Source organism: Somniosus microcephalus, chromosome 3, assembly GCF_052327205.1.
Source record: "Somniosus microcephalus isolate GS21.2 chromosome 3, FLI_Smic_1.0, whole genome shotgun sequence".
Classification (NCBI taxonomy): Eukaryota; Metazoa; Chordata; class Chondrichthyes; order Squaliformes; family Somniosidae; genus Somniosus; species Somniosus microcephalus.
In genome coordinates this window covers 84,883,792-84,901,742 of record NC_140989.1, presented here as the reverse complement: position 1 = coordinate 84,901,742, position 17,951 = coordinate 84,883,792, and the positions used below count along the sequence as shown (strand labels likewise).

Genomic DNA, 17,951 nt, shown 5'->3' with positions numbered 1-17,951 from the left:
AAGCAGATTGGCGCGCCTGTTGTTGCTGCTGCTGTTGGTGCTGCTGCGGTTGGGGCTGCTGTTGTTCATGGTTCTGCTGGTCTTCGTCCTCATCTGATGTCCAGAAGGGAAGGAAATAAATGGCTCCCATGCTTCTGGTAGATGCCTCAGTTGAGGAAGCGCTCAGTGAAGATGGCGAGAGGGGTTTCCCAGGAAGTTACACTGGAGATGGGCGTCAAGCTCCAAACTTCCACAGCTGTGGTTATGCCTTCTAAAAGTTCCCCCAGACCCGAGACTACAAAGTCCTGCCACCTGCAAATGATGGCTGATCAAATCTCCTCTTTAATGTTTGATCTGCAGCTGATAGTCAGCAATCCAATTGTGCTCCCGCCAGGTTTCACCGTCGTGTTTCAGAACAGGCGTGTTTCACGTGGGAAAAGGGTTAAAATTGCAAAGGCCTTTCAAAATGGCGTTATAGAGGCAATTTAGTGCTTGTTAAGGGCCTTAACGGCCTATCCCGCCTCTTGGAGGCGGGACGGAGACGGGACCATCAGACACGAATTTTTGAAAATTGCGTGTAGGTGGGATGGAGGTGGGGTCGGCCCGCCCGCCAGTTTTTGCAATTTTAACCACCCGCTCGCCTCCAATCCCGCCTCCACGGCCCAATGAAAATCCTGCCCGACATCTTTCGGATGAGATATTAAATCGATGCCTTGTCTGCCCTCTCAGGTGGAAGCAAAAGATCCCACGGCACTATTTTGTCGAATAGCAGGAAAGTTCTCCCTGGTGTCCTGGCTAATATTTATCCCTCAACCAACATCACTAAAACAGATTAACCAGTCATTGATTTGGTTACTGTTTGTGGGCAAGCTATAATTCAAAAGTGGTTTTGCACATCTTGAGAATGTGAAAGGCAAGTTCTTGATTCCTATTATTGTATGGATAATCCTCAGGTTTATTCCTGCTAACTGATTCCATTATTTTACATTGTATTCAAATAAAACGAAAGTCTCTAGTTGCACGTCAGTTTTGTTGCCCTTTTTGAAAATGGCCACCATGCCAGCCTGTATCCAATCTACATGTACATTCCCATTGTTCCCTAAAAATGACCGATAATCCTTCTTAGATCTCTTTCTCAAACGTTCTTAGTATGCCAGGATAAATATCACCTATCCCTGGGGATTTATTTCTTTTGAAGTCTTTTAGCCATCTAAGACTTCTCATTTATGTTGAAGTTATTGATTCTGCTTCGTTATCTCTTCTTGGTGATGGCATGATGCTCATGTGTTCTACTGTAAATTCTTGGAGGAAGCACTATTCTGTTCTCCTCAGTTTCAAGCCCATTTCAATCTTTTTATTGTTTCCACCTCTTCTCGAACTGCCCCTTTACTGTTGAAGTTCTTAAAGAATGTCTTACTTGCATCTGCTTCTTTCCGGGTCACTCTTTGACCCTTGCAGCACCATTCCGCGTTCCCTATATTGATCCCAGTAAACTTCTTACCCTTTTTTTCTTCCATAATGTTGCATCCAGGCTAATTGGACAACCACCAGTAACTTAAAAAGTTCTACGTTTTGTTTTAACAAACAGACGTTAAAATAATTTGTAAAACGCAACCATCTATCTCTCTTTCAAAAGTGATTGATCTAGTCATGTGCATGAAGTTTTAGCGCTCACTATTTAATTGCAGTATTGAGTTGGATCAACATGTTCTCTAGCTAGGTCTTCGGTGGATTTGCTATACCTTATGGTTACCGTACGTTCGGTAGCAAGAGAAAATAAATATTTCTAGAATCAGACAAGTTCTAAAAGTAAGTTTTCCTAACCATGTAAGACTAGCCTCTGACAGGGGGTTCCAGCCAGGGGTTCTGAGGTAAATGGGGAAGAAAGTGTCAGCCCTCCCAAGGTAATGTCCCAGAATGTGATTGGATGCACAGTGTTTCCCCTTGGAAGTGCCCCCTCCTCCAGCTCCGCCTCCGGGATACCAATGACATTGAGCTCCCTGATACGTCTGATGTTTTTACGGGACGGCCAGTTGAAGGTGCTACAATTAACTTTATTTTTAAGAGACGGAAATTTCTTGGATCTCTCAGAACTATGTGAAACACACACACACACACAAAAATGGCTCGGCTTTTACTCGTGCTGCTTTGCCTGGTTGGTGATCCTATATCCTGCGCTAACTGTCCCAAGCTTTGCAGCTGTAAATCGGATGATCATATCATTTGCGAAGACACCAAAGTCGATCATATTCCAAAGGATTTCCCCAGCGGCTACAGCAAGCTGTGAGTACACAACTCCTCACTTTTTTTTTATTGAGGCGGGACAGCTGTGGGAACACATGGAGGCACAAGAAACTGAAGTGAAACTGAACTCTAACCCTCACACAGACCCTTCACACTGGCTCAGACTGCCTGCAATTTCGACCCTGACCCTAACTTTGACCCTCTGACCCTGATCCTGACCAAAGCATCCGTTACGGTGAAAGGGGGCGGGGAGAGCTGCGCTGCGGTTTACTTTCGTTTATCCAGAATTTGCTATGTACTTTTTGACAGCTTATTATTCGTTATGTCCCTGCAGCATTCACTTGCCGAAATAATGAGCTCAAAATTGTTCGATAAGTCCCGATTTGTAAATGTTTCAGGTCGGGGGGTGTCTAGCTTGTAACCATTTCAATTGGATGGTGATTTAAATGCTGAACCTTGGAAGTCTTGCTGAAAAAGAAATAACTTGCTCTTACTGAGCGCCTTTCGGGACGTCCCAATGCGCTTGGCAGCCAATTAAGTTCTTTTGAAGTGTAGTCGCTGTTGTAATGTAGGGCAACTGGGCAGACAATTTGCACACAGCAAGGACCCACAAACAACAGTGAGCTAAATGATTAGATCATCTGTTTCAATGATGTTGGTTGGGGGATTAATGTTGGCCGGAACAGCAGGAGAACGCCCATACTTTGGTGGCACCATGTGATCTTTTATTCCCCCCCCCAGATACCAGAAGGGGCCTGGGTTTAACGTCCCATGCAAAAGACCATCCCCTCTCACAGTACAGTACTCCCTCAGTACGGCACTGAAGTGTCAGCTTGGATTATGTGCTCAAGACCCTGCAGTGGGACATGAACGCAGAAGTGTGTGACTCTAAGGCCAGAGTGCTACCACAGAGCCAAGGCTGAATTCTTAGCTCTGCCTCTTTCGTTAAAATTCACAGGTGGTATCACTGAAGTGAGGTGAAACATTTGGAGTAATATTGCAGATGGTGACTGTGTGAATTCATTTCAATCAAATCTGGGGAAAAAATAAAATACTCAGCAAGCAAAGGGAGGCTAAAGGTGGGGTGTGGTGTGGGGAGCCGAGAAGGAGGGACAAGAAAATCGAAGATTATCATCACACAAGCAACAACATCTATCCTGTTTAATCAAAGGTAGCCACGGAATATATTGGTTTTACCACGAAGAAATATATCAGCATTAATTACATAACTGCCTTTCCTAAACACGGTCTTTTTTAAGTGACGTTTTAATGTTACTACTACTCACTTGCTCAGGGCTGAAGATCTGTGTGATGTGGCATAACATACACTATTGCTTAAGCGCATTGCAAAGGTCTTCCTGGAGATATATGCTGATTACAGGACCATTTTCATTATAGAGTTAACAATCAAGCAAGTTAAGTTTAGGATAATTATAGGAATAGACAGGATGATGAGAAAATGAAAGTCGAAGAAATTTAGAGGTCAGGGAATCTTCCAAAACAGATCACAGAACATAACGGCAAACTGGATGTCAGAAAATGCAGCATGAATTTAGGGTATAGTCCAGAATTTAATTAAGTTAAGGTCAGTCCCAGTGTTTGGGATTGAGATGTTTTATTACTAGTGAGTAAAAGAAAATTAAATGTCAGTGTTGTAAGTTTCCACGGAGAGTTCTGAAGTTGTTTATGACCTAAACACCCAGCACCATCTTTACCGAATACAAATAATCGAAGTACGGAGAAGGAAACTGCCTTTAATGAAATTCCGACTACAGTATATTTTCTGTTGTTATTACAGTATATTAAAGTTTGGAGAGCCGCTTGTTAAGTTTTACTCTGTATCCAAAAAGATTCAATCATTTAATTGTTAAACTTTGTTGCCGTAACCTATTTACGAGCATCCCAAAAACTCAATTTAGTTCAGTATATATAGTACTAGATTCTGAATCCATCAACTCATGAAAATTAAAAAAATCAGAACAACTTTCATCTTCCGCTTTAAAAAAAAAAAATCTGCTACTCCGTTTGGCTCCCATGTCACATCCCAACTAAGAATGTGAGAGGACAGCCCGCACCAAAGCCACTGCTGATACACTTCTGTACCTGTTTGGTACAGCAAGACCACCGCCACCAACAGTTCAGTACACAGTCCTCCTTACATCATAGACTCCGCGCAAACCCTCCACCCCATGCTTCACAATCCCAGCCAGTTGATTCCCCTCCAGCATGCAGAAACCTTCCTCTACACTCTGATATGCTCCCGAGTGAAAACTAACCAGCTGATTTCTGATATTCAGAGATTCCCTATCCTGCCCTGCATGTGCAACCAGTCCAGAGATTGTCCAGCTGCCTCCTGATGCCTCCAACACATAAGTAAATCAGTCAGAAGACTCCCTTAGAGTTGCCGCTTAAGGCGCAATTGGGAAATTGCGCTAGTTAGGTTACAGGTCAAGTTTCTCATAAAATTAATTTGCATAATCACAAACGTAAAATCTTCCATGAACCAGCACAATCAGGCAGCGTAATAGAACACCATTATTTATTTTTCTTTCTGTTAAAAAATATTGCTTGATGTATTTCAGAGGTAACCTGGTACAGTTTTATTAATACAGCTGAAAATGAGTTATCACCAAAAGTAAGCATTTTTAATAAGTGTGTCCCGTCCTCCACCTGTAAGTAACCTGATTTTAAATCACTGAGAACAACTTTAAAAAACGATACTGAACCATTTACTAGTTTCATTGGGGTACACCAGTCAGTTTCTTAGTAAATTAAATATTTTTTGATATGAAAAAACTTTTAAAACATGCCTACTACCTGTGCACCAAAGAAAATGCGTGCAATTTGAAGAGCCTTCCCTAAACAGCGCAATTGGCGGGAATCTCGCAAAGTCGACCTCGAGACGTGGACAGTTTTGTGGGCGGGACCTGATCCGGGCGAATAAACCAGCATTAAAAAATCGCAGAAAACACAAACCTAAGTGGTTTTGTGCGTAACACACGTTTAAAATTGCCCACTCTATTGCGCTGGTTCGGCCGATTTCGGACAATTTTTGCTGTTATTACTAACGTAAATGAGCAGAAGCTCTACTGTGTCTCCCACAGTGTTTTGTGACCCTGCGGGGGCCTCCAATTCATTTAAAAATCAACCAACTGACTGCTGACATTCAGAGCCCCAACTGCCAAGAGGTATTACGTCACTGAGGCGCCAAAGTGTGCGGAAACCAAAAGCTGGCTCCCAATATTTGGAGGTTTCCCAAGGAATCCAATGCATGCACAAACTGACCAGCTGAATTTCAGACTTTATTTTTGAGCTATGTCATTGAGAAAAAAGTAAGCAGATCAAGATAGGAAGCAAGCCAGAAGAAGTACAATTATGCAGCAAATCAAATCATAGTACAGCTGTGGAACTGAGAGAACGTATGAACTAAAATAATTAAAAAAAATAAACGGACCGAGTTGGAAACACAGCAAGTCAGTCAGCATCTGTGGAGAGAATAGACAGTCGGCATTTCAGACTTGTGCTCTTGTTTAGAACTGATCATATTAATCAAATAATGGAAAAAAAGTATTAAACAAACTAAAAACATTAAAGAAACAAAGGAAATTTGAATGTCTAAGGTATTAGGTGACCAAAGGAATAGGCAAGAAAATGGGATAGATGAAAATCATAGAAAACCTGGGGATCAGTTTGGAAATTAAAACAGAAGATGCTAGCAAAGTATACCAGGTCCACCAGCTCTGAACAGAGAAAGAATAGGTCAACAGGATGGATGTAGCACTATGTTCAAACAAAGGGTCCTCCCCCTCCCACCCAAAAGAATAACCCATCTTGCATCTTCCCTCCCTCCTCTGGGGCAATGGCAAACCAAGCCCACATGACCAACAATCCCTGCTGTAAAGGAAACAGGATATAATTGAAGTCTTAAGTTACTGAAGTCAAGTTTAGACCAAGGGGCTGCAGAATGACCAGGATAAGGATAAGATTGTGTTCCTGTATTGAACAAAGCTTGCATGGAGGTTTGTTGGAACAGTGCAAAAGGTCAAAAATGGCAAGGTTGGGATGGGAGGAGGAATTCAAACGGTGAGCCACAGAGAGTTCATGTTAACACTTGCAGACAGAACAAAAGTGTTTGGGAAAGTGGTCACCTGAGCTGCGTTTGGTCTCAATAAAGAGAAGACTGCATTAAAATAATAATTCAGGGAGAAACAGAGAGAGAGAGAGAGAGATAGCTGGGACAGAAACCCTCAGAGAAAAAGGAAGGTTTTCAGATAGAGTGCATAAGAATTCAGAAGAATGAGAGGCGATCTTATCGAAACATATAAGATTGTGAGGGGGCTTGATTGGGTGGATGCGGGGAGGATGTTTCCACTGATGGGTGAGACTAGAACCAGGGGGCATAATCTTAAAATAAGGGGCTGCCGTTTCAAAACTGAGATGAGGAGAAAGTTCTTCACTCAGAGCGTAGTAAATCTATGGAATTTGCTACCTCAGAGAGCTGTGGAAGCTGCGACATTAAATAAATTTAAAACGGAAATAGACAGTTTCCTAGCTGATAAGGGAATTAAGGGTTATGGGGAGCGGGCAGGGAAGTGGACGTGAGTCTAGGTTCGGATCAGCCATGATCCTATTGAATGGTGGAGCAGGCCCGAGGGGCCGTATGGCCTACTCCTGCTCCTACTTCTTATGTTATGTCCTTATGAGAGAGCAAAGGCTCCACTTTCAATCACATTGTTCACCAGCAGCAATTGGGAGAAGTAAGAGACCAATTCAAGTCTGTTAGGAACACCACAGGAGATCAATTAGTAGTGGAGAATTTTCAGGGGGGAATCATTTGGCAGGGGTGTAACTATGCTGAACAGAATAATGGCATTGATTATAAAAGATACATTAGCATATCTGTCCATTTTGCTGTGAGTCTATTGAAAGAAAAACACATCTTACCTTACTCTTTTACAATTACAGAATCCATCTTAAATCTGTTGTTCACTGGATCTTCAAAAATTGCAATTGTGATTGATTTTCTGAGTGCTGATTTTTCCCAAATTTGGGGTAAAGCCAATACAGTAATGTAAAAACTGGCAGCAAACAAAACTGGCATCTAGCACCACCAAAATGCAGCAATTTATGTTTTCTGTTGGTACTACACTTCAGTGTTGTGGGGGAAAACCCTCTTGAGGTGGTGCTCCATTGCCATCAGAGTTGAGTGTCATGTAAACTTTAGTGGTATGTCTTTTGCAAAGTATACTTTGTGAAAATAAAGTAACACATGAGAAATGCATCTGCTTTAAAATAAAATTAAAGCAAAGTCTCCATTAAAAGTAGATGAGGTGGAAGAGATCATATGCCTTTGAAGTTGTATGGTTGGCAAAAGAGATGTGACAAAGAGGTGAAGAGCAATGCTTTGACTGGAAGAATTTTGACAAAGTATGAAAACTACTGGAGGAGAAAAGACGTAGTGGTTATGTCACTAGACTAGTAAGCCAGAGGCTCAGTCAAATGCTCTGAGGATATGGGTTCAAATCCCAACGCGAATTTAAATTCAATTCAATTTAATTCTGAAATTAAATGTTAGTCTTAGTAATGGCGACCATGATACCATTGTCGATTGTTGCAAAAACCCATCTGGTTTACTAATGTCCTTTAGGGAAGGAAATCTGCCGTCCTTACCTGGTCTGGCCTATATGTGACTCCAGACCCACAGCAATGTGGTTGACTCTTAATGCCCTCTGAAATGGCCTAGCAAGCCACTCAGTTGTAAACAACCGCTACGAAAAACAATAAGAATAAAACCGGACGGACCACCCGGCATCGACCTCGGCACCGGAAACGACAATGACAATGGCAAACCCAGCCCTGTCGACCCTGCAAAGTCCTCCTTACCAACATCTGGGGGCTTGTGCCAAAATTGGGAGAGCTGTCCCACAGACTAGTCAAGCAACAGCCTGACATAGTCATAATTACCGAATCATACCTTACAACCAATGTCCCAGACACCACCATCACCATCCCTGGGTATGTCCTGTCCCACCGGCAGGACAGACCCACCAGAGGTGGTGGCACCGTGGTCTACAGTCGGGAGGGAGTAGCCCTGGGAGTCCTCAACATTGACTCAGGACCCCATGAGGTCTCATGGCATCAAGTCAAACATGGGCAAGGAAACCTCCTGCTAATTACCACCTACCGCCCTCCCTCAGCTGATGAATCAGTACTCCTTCATGTTGAACACCAATTGGAAGAAGCACTGAGAGTAGCAAGGGCACAAAATGTCCTCTGGGTGGGGGACTTCAATGTCCATCACCAAGAGTGGCTTGGTAGCACCACAACTGACCGAGCTGGCCGAGTCCCAAAGGACATAGCTGCCAGACTGGGTCTGCGACACGTGGTGAGGGAACCAACAAGAGGGAAAAACCTACTTGATCTCATCCTCACCAATCTACCTGTTGCAGATGCATCTGTCCATGACAGCATTGGTGGAAGTGACCACCGCACAGCCATTGTGGAGACAAAGTCCCGTCTTCATGTTGAGGATACCCTCCACCGTGTTGTGTGGCACTACCACCGTGCTAAATGGGACAGATTTCGAACAGATCTGGCAACTCAAAACTGGGCATCCATGAGGCGCTGTGGGCCATCAGCAGCAGCAGAATTGTATTCAACCACAATCTGTAACCTCATGGCCTGGCATATCCCTCACTCTACCATTACCATCAAGCCAGGAGATCAACCCTGGTCTAACGAAGAGTGCAGGAGAGCATGCCGGGAACAGCACCAGGCATACCGAAAAATGAGGTGTCAACCTGGTGAGGCTACAACACAGGACTACTTGCATGCCAAACAACGGAAGCAACATGCGATAGACAGAGCTAAGCGATCTCACAACCATCGGGTCAAATCAAAGCTCTGCAGTCCTGCCACATCCAGTCGTGAGTGGTGGTGGACAATTAAACAGTTAACAGGAGGAGGAGGCTCCAAAAATATCCCCATCCTCAATGATGGTGGAGCCCAGCACGTGAGTGCAAAAGACAAGGCTGAAGCATTTGCAACTATCTTCAGCCAGAAGTGCCGAGTGGATGATCCATCTCGGCCTCCTCCTGAGGTCCCCAGCATCACAGGTGCCAGTCTTCAGCCCATTCAATTCACTCCACGTGATGTCAAGAAACAGCTGAAGACACTGGATACTGCAAAGGCTATGGGCCCTGACAACATTCCGGCAATAGTACTGAAGACTTGTGCTCCAGAACTAGCTGCGCCCCTAGCCAAGCTGTTCCAGTACAGCTACAACACTGGCATCTACCCGGCAATGTGGAAAATTGCCCAAGTATGTCCTGTCTACAAAAAGCAGGACAAATCCGACCCGGCCAATTACCGTCCCATCAGTCTACTCTCAATCATCAGCAAAGTGATGGAAGGTGTCAACAGTGCTATCAAGCGGCACTTACTCAGCAATAACCTGCTAACTGACGCCCAGTTTGGGTTCCGCCAGGGCCACTCAGCTCTTGACCTCATTACAGCCTTGGTCCAAACATGGACAAAAGAGCTGAACTCAAGAGGTGAGGTGAGAGTGACTGCCCTTGACATCAAGGCAGCATTTGATCGAGTGTGGCATCAAGGAGCCCTAGCAAAACTGAAGTCAATGGGAATCAAGGGGAAAACTCTCCATTGGTTGGAATCATACCTAGCACAAAGGAAGTTGGCTGTGGTTGTTGGAGGTCATTCATCTCAATCACATGACATCACTGCAGGAGTTCCTCAGGGCAGTGTCCTAGGCCCAACAATCTTCAGCTGTTTCAGCAATGACCTTCCCTCCATCATAAGGTCAGAAGTGGGGATATTCGCTGATGATTGCACACTGTTCAGCACCAGTCGAGACTCATCAGATACTGACGCAGTCTGTGTCCATATGCAGCAAGACCTGGACAACATTCAGACTTGGGCTGACAAGTGGCAAGTAACATTCGCACCACACAAGTGCCAGGCAATGACCATCTCCAACAAGCGAGACTCTAACCATCTCCCCTTGACAGTCAATGGCATCACCATCAATGAATCCCCCACTATCAACATCCTGGGGTTACCATTGATCAGAAACTGAACTGGACCAGCCATATAAATACTGTGGCTAAAAGAACAGGCCAGAGGCTGGGAATTCTGCGGCGAGTGTCTCACCTCCTGACTCCCCAAAGCCTTTCCACCATCTACAAGGCACAAGTCAGGAGTGTGATGGAATACTCTTCACTTGCCTGGATGAGTGCAGCTCCAACAACAATCAAAAAGCTCGACACCATTCAGGATAAAGCAGCCCGCTTGATTGGCACTCCATCCACCACCTTCAACATTCACTCCCTCCACCACCGGCGCACTGTGGCTGCAGTGTGTACCATCTACAAGATGCACTGCAGCAACTCACCAAAGCTCCTTCAACAGCACCTTCCAAACCCGCAACCTCTACCACTTAGAAGGACAAGGGCAGCAGACGCATGGGAACATCACCACCTACAAGTTCCCCTCCAAGCCACACACCATCCTGACTTGGACCTGTATCGCCGTTCCTTCACTGTCGCTGGGCCAAAATCCTGGAACTCCCTTCCTAACAGCATTGTGGGTGTACCTACACCATATGGACTGCAGCGGTTCAAGAAGGCGGCTCACCACCATCTTCTCAAGGGCAATTAGGGATGGGCACTAAATGCAGGCCTAGCCAGCGACGCCCACATCCCATCAATGAATTTAAAAAAAAGGAGAGTGCATAAATCTAGTGTCCAATGAAGGGACAGAGAGAGTAACAAAGGTAATAGGGCATCAGTGACTAAGGTGACATCAGACAAAAATAGAAAAAAGTCAAAGCTAAGGGCACTATATCTGAATGCACAAAGCATTCGCAACAAAATTAATGAATTAATAGCGCAGATAGAAATGAATAGGCTTGATCTGATAGCCATTACAGAGATGTGGTTGCAAAGTGACTAAGGTTGGGAACTAAATATTCCAGGAAACTTAACTTTTAGAAGAGATAGGCAAAATGGAATAGGAGGAGGGGTAGCCCTGATAATAAAGGATGGGACAAAGACAGTAGAGAGAAAGGATCTTAGCTCTGAAAATTAAGAAGTAGAATCAGTTTGGGTGGAGTTAAGAAACAGCAAGGGGCAGAAAACATTGGTGGGAGTTGTTTATAGGCCCCCAAACAGTAGTTGTAGTGTAGGGCCGAGTATAAATCAGGAAATTAGAGGCGCATGTGACAAGGGTAATATAGTAATCATGGGGGACTTTAATCTACATACAGACTGGGCAAACCAAATTTGCAGTAATAGTGTGCCGAATGAATTCATGGAATGTATACAAAATAGTTTTCTAGATCAGTATGTTGAGGAACCAACTAGGGAACAGGCTATTTTAGATCTAGTATTGTGCAATGAGAAAGGGTTAATTAATAACCTTGTAGTAAAGGGGCCATTAGGGAAGAGTGACCATAATATGATAGCATTTTATATTGAGTTTGAAAGTGATTTAGTTAAATTCGAAACTAGTGTCTTCAAACTTCGTAGGTATGAGGGGCGAGTTGGCTAAGGTAGATTGGGAAACTACATTAAAAGGCATGATGGTAGACAAGCAATGGCTAGCATTTAAAGAATTAATACATAATTTACAACAAATATACATTCCTTTTAAGGCACAAAAACCCCACAGGAAAAGTGGTCCAACCATGGCTAGCAAGAGAAGTTAAAGATAGTATTAGATCAAAGGAAGAGGCTTATAATGTTGCCAAAAAGAGTAGTAAGCCTGAGGATTGGGAGGATTTTAGAATTCAGCAAAGGAGGACCAAGAAATTGATAATGAAAAAGAAAAAGAAATATGAGAGTAAATTAGCAAGAGACATAAAAACAGATTGTAAATGTTTCTATAGATATATAAATAGGAAGAGATTAGTGAAAGTAAACGTGGGCTCATTAGAGGCAGGGACAGGAGAAATTATAATGGGCAATAAAGAAATGGCAGAGACATTAAACAAATACTTTATCTGTCTTCACGGTATAAGACACAAAAAACAATCCGGAAATAATGGGGAACCAAGGGTCTGGAGAGAATGAGGAACTTAAAGAAATACCATTTGGGGGTGGTAACCGAGTTAAGACCGGACATTTAGCGCCTGGCATGGAAGTACCGCCCCGGCCGCTAAATTCAGCTTACCGCCCCACACAGGAAGTGGAGTGCAATATCAGGCACTCCATTTCCTGGTGGGGCGTTAACCGAGGCGATGTCGGGGCACGATCGGAAGCGCTCGGCATGGGCTTTGCGGAGCGCGGCCTCATTTCAACGCCCCTCCCCTTCAGTTAAAGGGGAGGGCCGCTGCGCTCTCTGCAGGGCTTCCAATTGCCGAGACGCGGTGCTGGGCTGTGCAATGGCGGCCAGGACCATGCCACGGCACACCACAGAGGGCCAACCTGGAGCTCAGCCAAAAAAAGAAAATGGCAGCACGGGCCGCAGCCGCACCTCCCCTTTAAATACTGCCCCACAAGTGGAGGTCGGCCTGGTTCGCGACCTGCGAGGCTGGCACTAATATTGTCCGCGGTAGCCTCACAGGGCGCAGCCGAATTTCTGCCGCGGGATGCTAAGGGTGCCGTGGTGCATGGCGATGACATTATCACAGCAGCCCGGGGCGCTACCGGTGGGGGTGCAGCGCTATCGGGTAGCACCTCAGCAACGTGCTGCCGAATTTCTCAGGAGGCGCTTTTTCACCCCGCCTTCCTGGGTGATAAGCCCTTTACACCCTGTTAGCGCCCCCTGGAGGTGCTAAAGGCAGGCGCAAAAGAGCCGAATTTCTAGCCCATAAGTACTGGAGAAATTAATGGGACTAAGTGGCGACAAATCCCCTGGACCTGACGACCTGCATCCTCGGATTTTAAAAGAGGTAGCTACAGAGATAATGGATGCATTGGTATTAATCCTCCAGAATTCCCTAGATTCTAGAACAGTCCCCAAGAATTGGAAGGTAGCAAACATAACCCCGCTATTTAAGAAAGGAGGAAGAGAAAAAAGGGGGAACTATATGCCAGTTAGCCGGACATCAGTAGAAGGCAACATGCGAGAATCTATTATTTAGGGATATGATAACAGGGCACTTAGAAAATCATAATATGATTAGGCAGAGTCAACATGGTTTTATGAAAGAGAAATCGTGTTTGACAAATCTGTTAGAGTTTTTTGAAGATGTAACTGGTAGGATGGATAAGGGGGAACCAGTTGATGTAGTATATTTGGACTTTCAAAAAACATTCGATAGGGTGCCACACAAGAGGTTATTACAGAAAATTAGGATTCATGGTATTGGGGGTAATATATTAGCATGGATTGAAGATTGATTAATCGACAGAAAACAGAGAGTAGGAATAAACAGGACTTTTTCGGGTTGGCAGGCTGTAACTAGCGGGGTACCACAAGGATCAGTGCTTGGGCCTCAACTATTTACAATCTATGTTAATGACTTAGATGAAGGGACTAAGTGTAACGTATCCAAGTTTGCTGATGATACAAAATGAGATGGGAAAGTAAGCTGTGAGGAGGATGCAAAGAGGCTGCAGAGAGATATACTGCAGAGAGGTTGACTGAGTGAGCCAATGGAATACAATGTGGAGAACATAAGAACATAAGAAATAGGAGCAGGAGTAGGCCAATCGGCCCCTCGAGCCTGCTCCGCCATTCAATAAGATCATGGCTGATCTGATCCTAACTGCCAATCCACTATCACAGAACCATCTTCTGAATCTAACAGAATTAGACGCACGAAATAGGAGCAGGATCAGGCTACACGGCCCCTGGGCCCGCTCCGCTAACCACAGGGCCATGACCGATCCGAACCTAGACTCGTGTCCAAATTCCTGCCCGCTCCCCGTAACCCTTAATTCCCTTTACTTCTAGGAAACTGTCTATTTCTGTTTTAAATTTATGTAATGATGTAGCTTCTACAGCTTTTTGGGGCAGCATATTCCATGGACCTACCACCCTCTGAGTGAAGTAGTTCCTCCTCATCTCAGTTTTGAAAGAGCAGCCCCTTATTCTAAGACTATGCCCCCTAGTTCTAGTTTCACCCATCATCGGGAACATCTTCCCTGCATCCACCCGATCCAACCCCTTCGCAATCTTATATGTTTCAATAAGATCGCCTCTCATTCTTCTGAACTCCAATGAGTAGAGTCCCAATCTACTCAACCTCTCCTCATATGTCCATCCCCTCATCCTCGGGATTAACCGAGTGAACCTTCTTTGTACTGACTCGAGAGCAAGTATGTCCTTTCTTAAGTATGGACACCAAAACTGTACGCAGTATTCCAGGTGCGGTCTCACCAATACCTTGTACAACTGAAGCAATACCTCGCTATTTCTATATTCTATCCCCCTAGCAATGAAAGCCAACATTCCATTGGCCTTCTTAATCATTTGCTGCACCTGCATACTAACCTTTTGAGTTTCGTGCACCAGGACCCCCAGATTCCCTTTGTACTTCAGTACTTTCCAGTTTCTTGCCATTAAGATACTAACTTGCTCTACGATTTTTACTGCCAAAGTGCATAACCTCACACTTTCCAGTATTGTATTCCATCTGCCAAATCTCTGCCCACTTACTTAGCCTGTCTATGTCCCCTTGAAGGTTTTTTATGTCCTCCTCACTCACTACTTTCCCCCCCATCTTAGTATCATCTGCAAACTTTGATATGTTACACTCGGTCCCCTCCTCCAAATCATTAATATAGATTGTAAAGAGTTGGGGACCCAGCACTGGCCCCTGCGGAACACCACTAGTTACTGATTGCCAGTCTGAGAATGAACCATTTATCCCAACTCTCTGCCTTCTGTTAGATAGCTAATCCTCTATCCATGCCAGAATATTACCCCCAATCCCGTGATTTTTTATCTTAAGCAATAATCTTTTGTGTGCCACCTTGTCAAATGCCTTTTGGAAGTCTAAATACACTACGTCCACTGGTTCCCCTTTATCCACCCTATATGTTACTTCCTCAAAGAACTCCAGCAAATTTGTCAAACATGACTTGCCCTTCATAAAACCATGCTGACTTTGTCCTATTAAATTACGATTATCCAAATGTCCTGTTACTGTCTCCTTAATAATGGACTCCAAAATTTTACCTACCACAGATGTTAGGCTAACCGGTCTATAGTTTCCAGCCTTCTGTCTACTGCCCTTTTTAAACAAGGGTGTTACATTAGCAGTTTTCCAGTCTGCCGGGACCATTGCCGAGTCCAGGGAGTTTTGGAAAATTATCACCAATGCATCCACAATCCCTACCGCCACTTCCCTCAAGACCCTAGGATGTAAGCCATCAGGTCCAGGTGATTTATTCGCCTTGAGTCCCATTATTTTACTGAGTACCACTTCCTTAGTGATTTTGATCATGTTTAGCTCCTCCCCCCCTTTAGCCCCCTGTTTGTCCAGTGTTGGGATATTCTTAGTGTCTTCTACTGTAAAGACTGATGTAAAATATTCATTCAGTGTTTTTGCCATCTCCATATTTCCCACCATTAATTTCCCGGTCTCATCCTCTAAGGGACCAACATTTACTTTAGCCACCCTTTTTCTTTTTATATAACTATAAAAACTCTTACTATCTGTTTTTATATTTTTTGCTAATTTACTTTCATAATCTATCTTCCCTTTCTTAATCAATCTTTTTGTTATTTTTTGCTGTCTTTTAAAGTTTTCCCAATCCTCTATCCTCCCACTAGATTTGGCTACCTTATATGCCCTTGTTTTTAGTCGAATACTATCCTTAATTTCTTTACTTAGCCACGGATGGCTGTCTTTTCTTTTACACCCTTTTCTTCTCAGTGGAATATATACTTTTTGGAAGTTGTAAAATAACTCCTTAAATGTACACCACTGATCATGTATCGTCTTACCCTTTAATCTATTTTCCCAGTCCACTCTACTCAATTCCGCTTTCATACCTTCATAGTCTCCTTTATTCAAGCTTAGCACGCTTGTTTGAGATCCAACCTTCTCACCCTCTAATTGAATATGGAATTCAACCATGTTATGGTCACTCATTCCAAGGGGATCCTTTACTAGGACATTTTTAATTAATCCTGTCTCGTTACACAGGACCAGATCTAAGGTTGCCTGCCCCCTGGTCGGTTCAGTTACATACTGCTCAAGAAACCCACCCCTAATACACTCAATGAACTCTTCGTCAAGGCAGCCCTGCCCAATTTGATTTGTCCAATTAATATGATAGTTAAAATCCCCCATAATTATAGATGTTCCCTTATTACAAGCCCCCACTATTTCCTGATTGATACTCCGTCTAACAGAGTTGCCACAGTTCGGAGGCCTATAGACTACGCCCACTAGTGTTTTTTTCCCCTTATTATTCCTTACCTCCCCCCAAACTGTTTCATTGTCCTGATCTTTTGACCCAATATCATTTCTCTGTATTGCAGTGATTCCTTCCTTTATTAACATAGCCACCCCACCTCCCCTTCCTTCCTGCCTGTCCATCCTGATCGTTAAATAACCTGGTATGTTTAATTCCCAGGCATTGTCACCCTGCAGCCATGTTTCTGTAATGGCCACAAGATCATACCCATATGTAGTTATTTGTGCCATTAACTCATCTATTTTGTTACGAATGCTACGTGCATTCAGATAGAGAACTTTCAAAGATGTTTTGTGACACTTAGTTCCTGCTTTTGCCCTTTTTATTACTTTACCTTTTACTCCATACCTTCTGCCACTTCCTGACATGCTCTGGTTTTTAATTTCCCCACTGCTACCTAAGTCTATGACCTTCTCTGTTGTCATTTGTATTATTTGCTCTCTAGGAACCTCCCCCCCACTAGTTAGTTTAAAGCCCTCTCTACAACCCTAGTTATATGATCCGCCAGGACTCTAGTCCCAGCACTGGCCAAGTGAAGCCCGTCCCAACGGAACAGCTCCCTCCTGCCCCAGTACTGGTGCCAGTGTCCCAGGAAGCAAAACCCATTTCTCCCACACCAGTCTTTGAGCCACGCATTTAAATCTCTAATTTTATTTGTCCTAGCCAAATTCGCTCGTGGCTCAGGTAATAATCCAGAGATTATTACCCTTGTGGTTCTGCTTTTTAATTTGGCCCCTAGCTGCTCAAACTCCCTCAGCAGAACCTCCTTCCTTGTCCTATCTATGTCGTTGGTACCAACATGGACCACGACAACTGGATCCTCCCCCTCCCACTCCAAGTTTCTCTCCAGTCCAGAGGAGATGTCCTTAACCCTGGCACCGGGCAGGCAACACAGCCTTCGGGACTCTTGCTCTCGGCTGCAGAGAACTCTATCTATCCCCCTAATGATACTATCCCCTACCACTACAACATTTCTTTTAACTCCCCCCACTTGAATGGCCCCCCGCTCCACGGTGCTGTGGCCAGGTTGCTCATCCTCCCCGCAGTCCCTGTTCCCATCCTCACAGGGAGTAAGAGCCTCGAACCTGTTGGACAAGTGCAAGGGCTGCGGCTCCTCCAACACTACCTCCTGGATCCCCGTACCTGCCTCACTTCTAGTCACACCATCCTGACCCTGGCCACGGACTACATCTGAATTAATTAATCTAATTGGTGTGAATACCTCCTGATACACAGAGTCCAGGTAACTCTCCCCCTCCCTGATGTGTCTCAGTATTTGAAGCTCGGACTCCAGCTCTTCAACACGGAGCCGGAATTCCTCGAGCAGCCAACACTTAC

General features: G+C 44.4%; 1 protein-coding gene across 1 annotated transcript in view; it reads left to right on the top strand.

Moving 5' to 3' along the window:
* The first annotated feature begins 2,012 nt into the window (after nt 1-2,012).
* LOC147121189 (follicle-stimulating hormone receptor-like) overlaps nt 2,013-17,951 on the top strand; it is a 330,885-nt gene continuing 314,946 nt past the window's right edge. Inside the window, exon 1 of the mRNA XM_085981306.1 lies at nt 2,013-2,262. Coding sequence (XP_085837432.1) covers nt 2,102-2,262 — 161 coding nt within the window. The 5' untranslated portion in view covers nt 2,013-2,101. The remainder of the gene's footprint in view (nt 2,263-17,951) is intronic.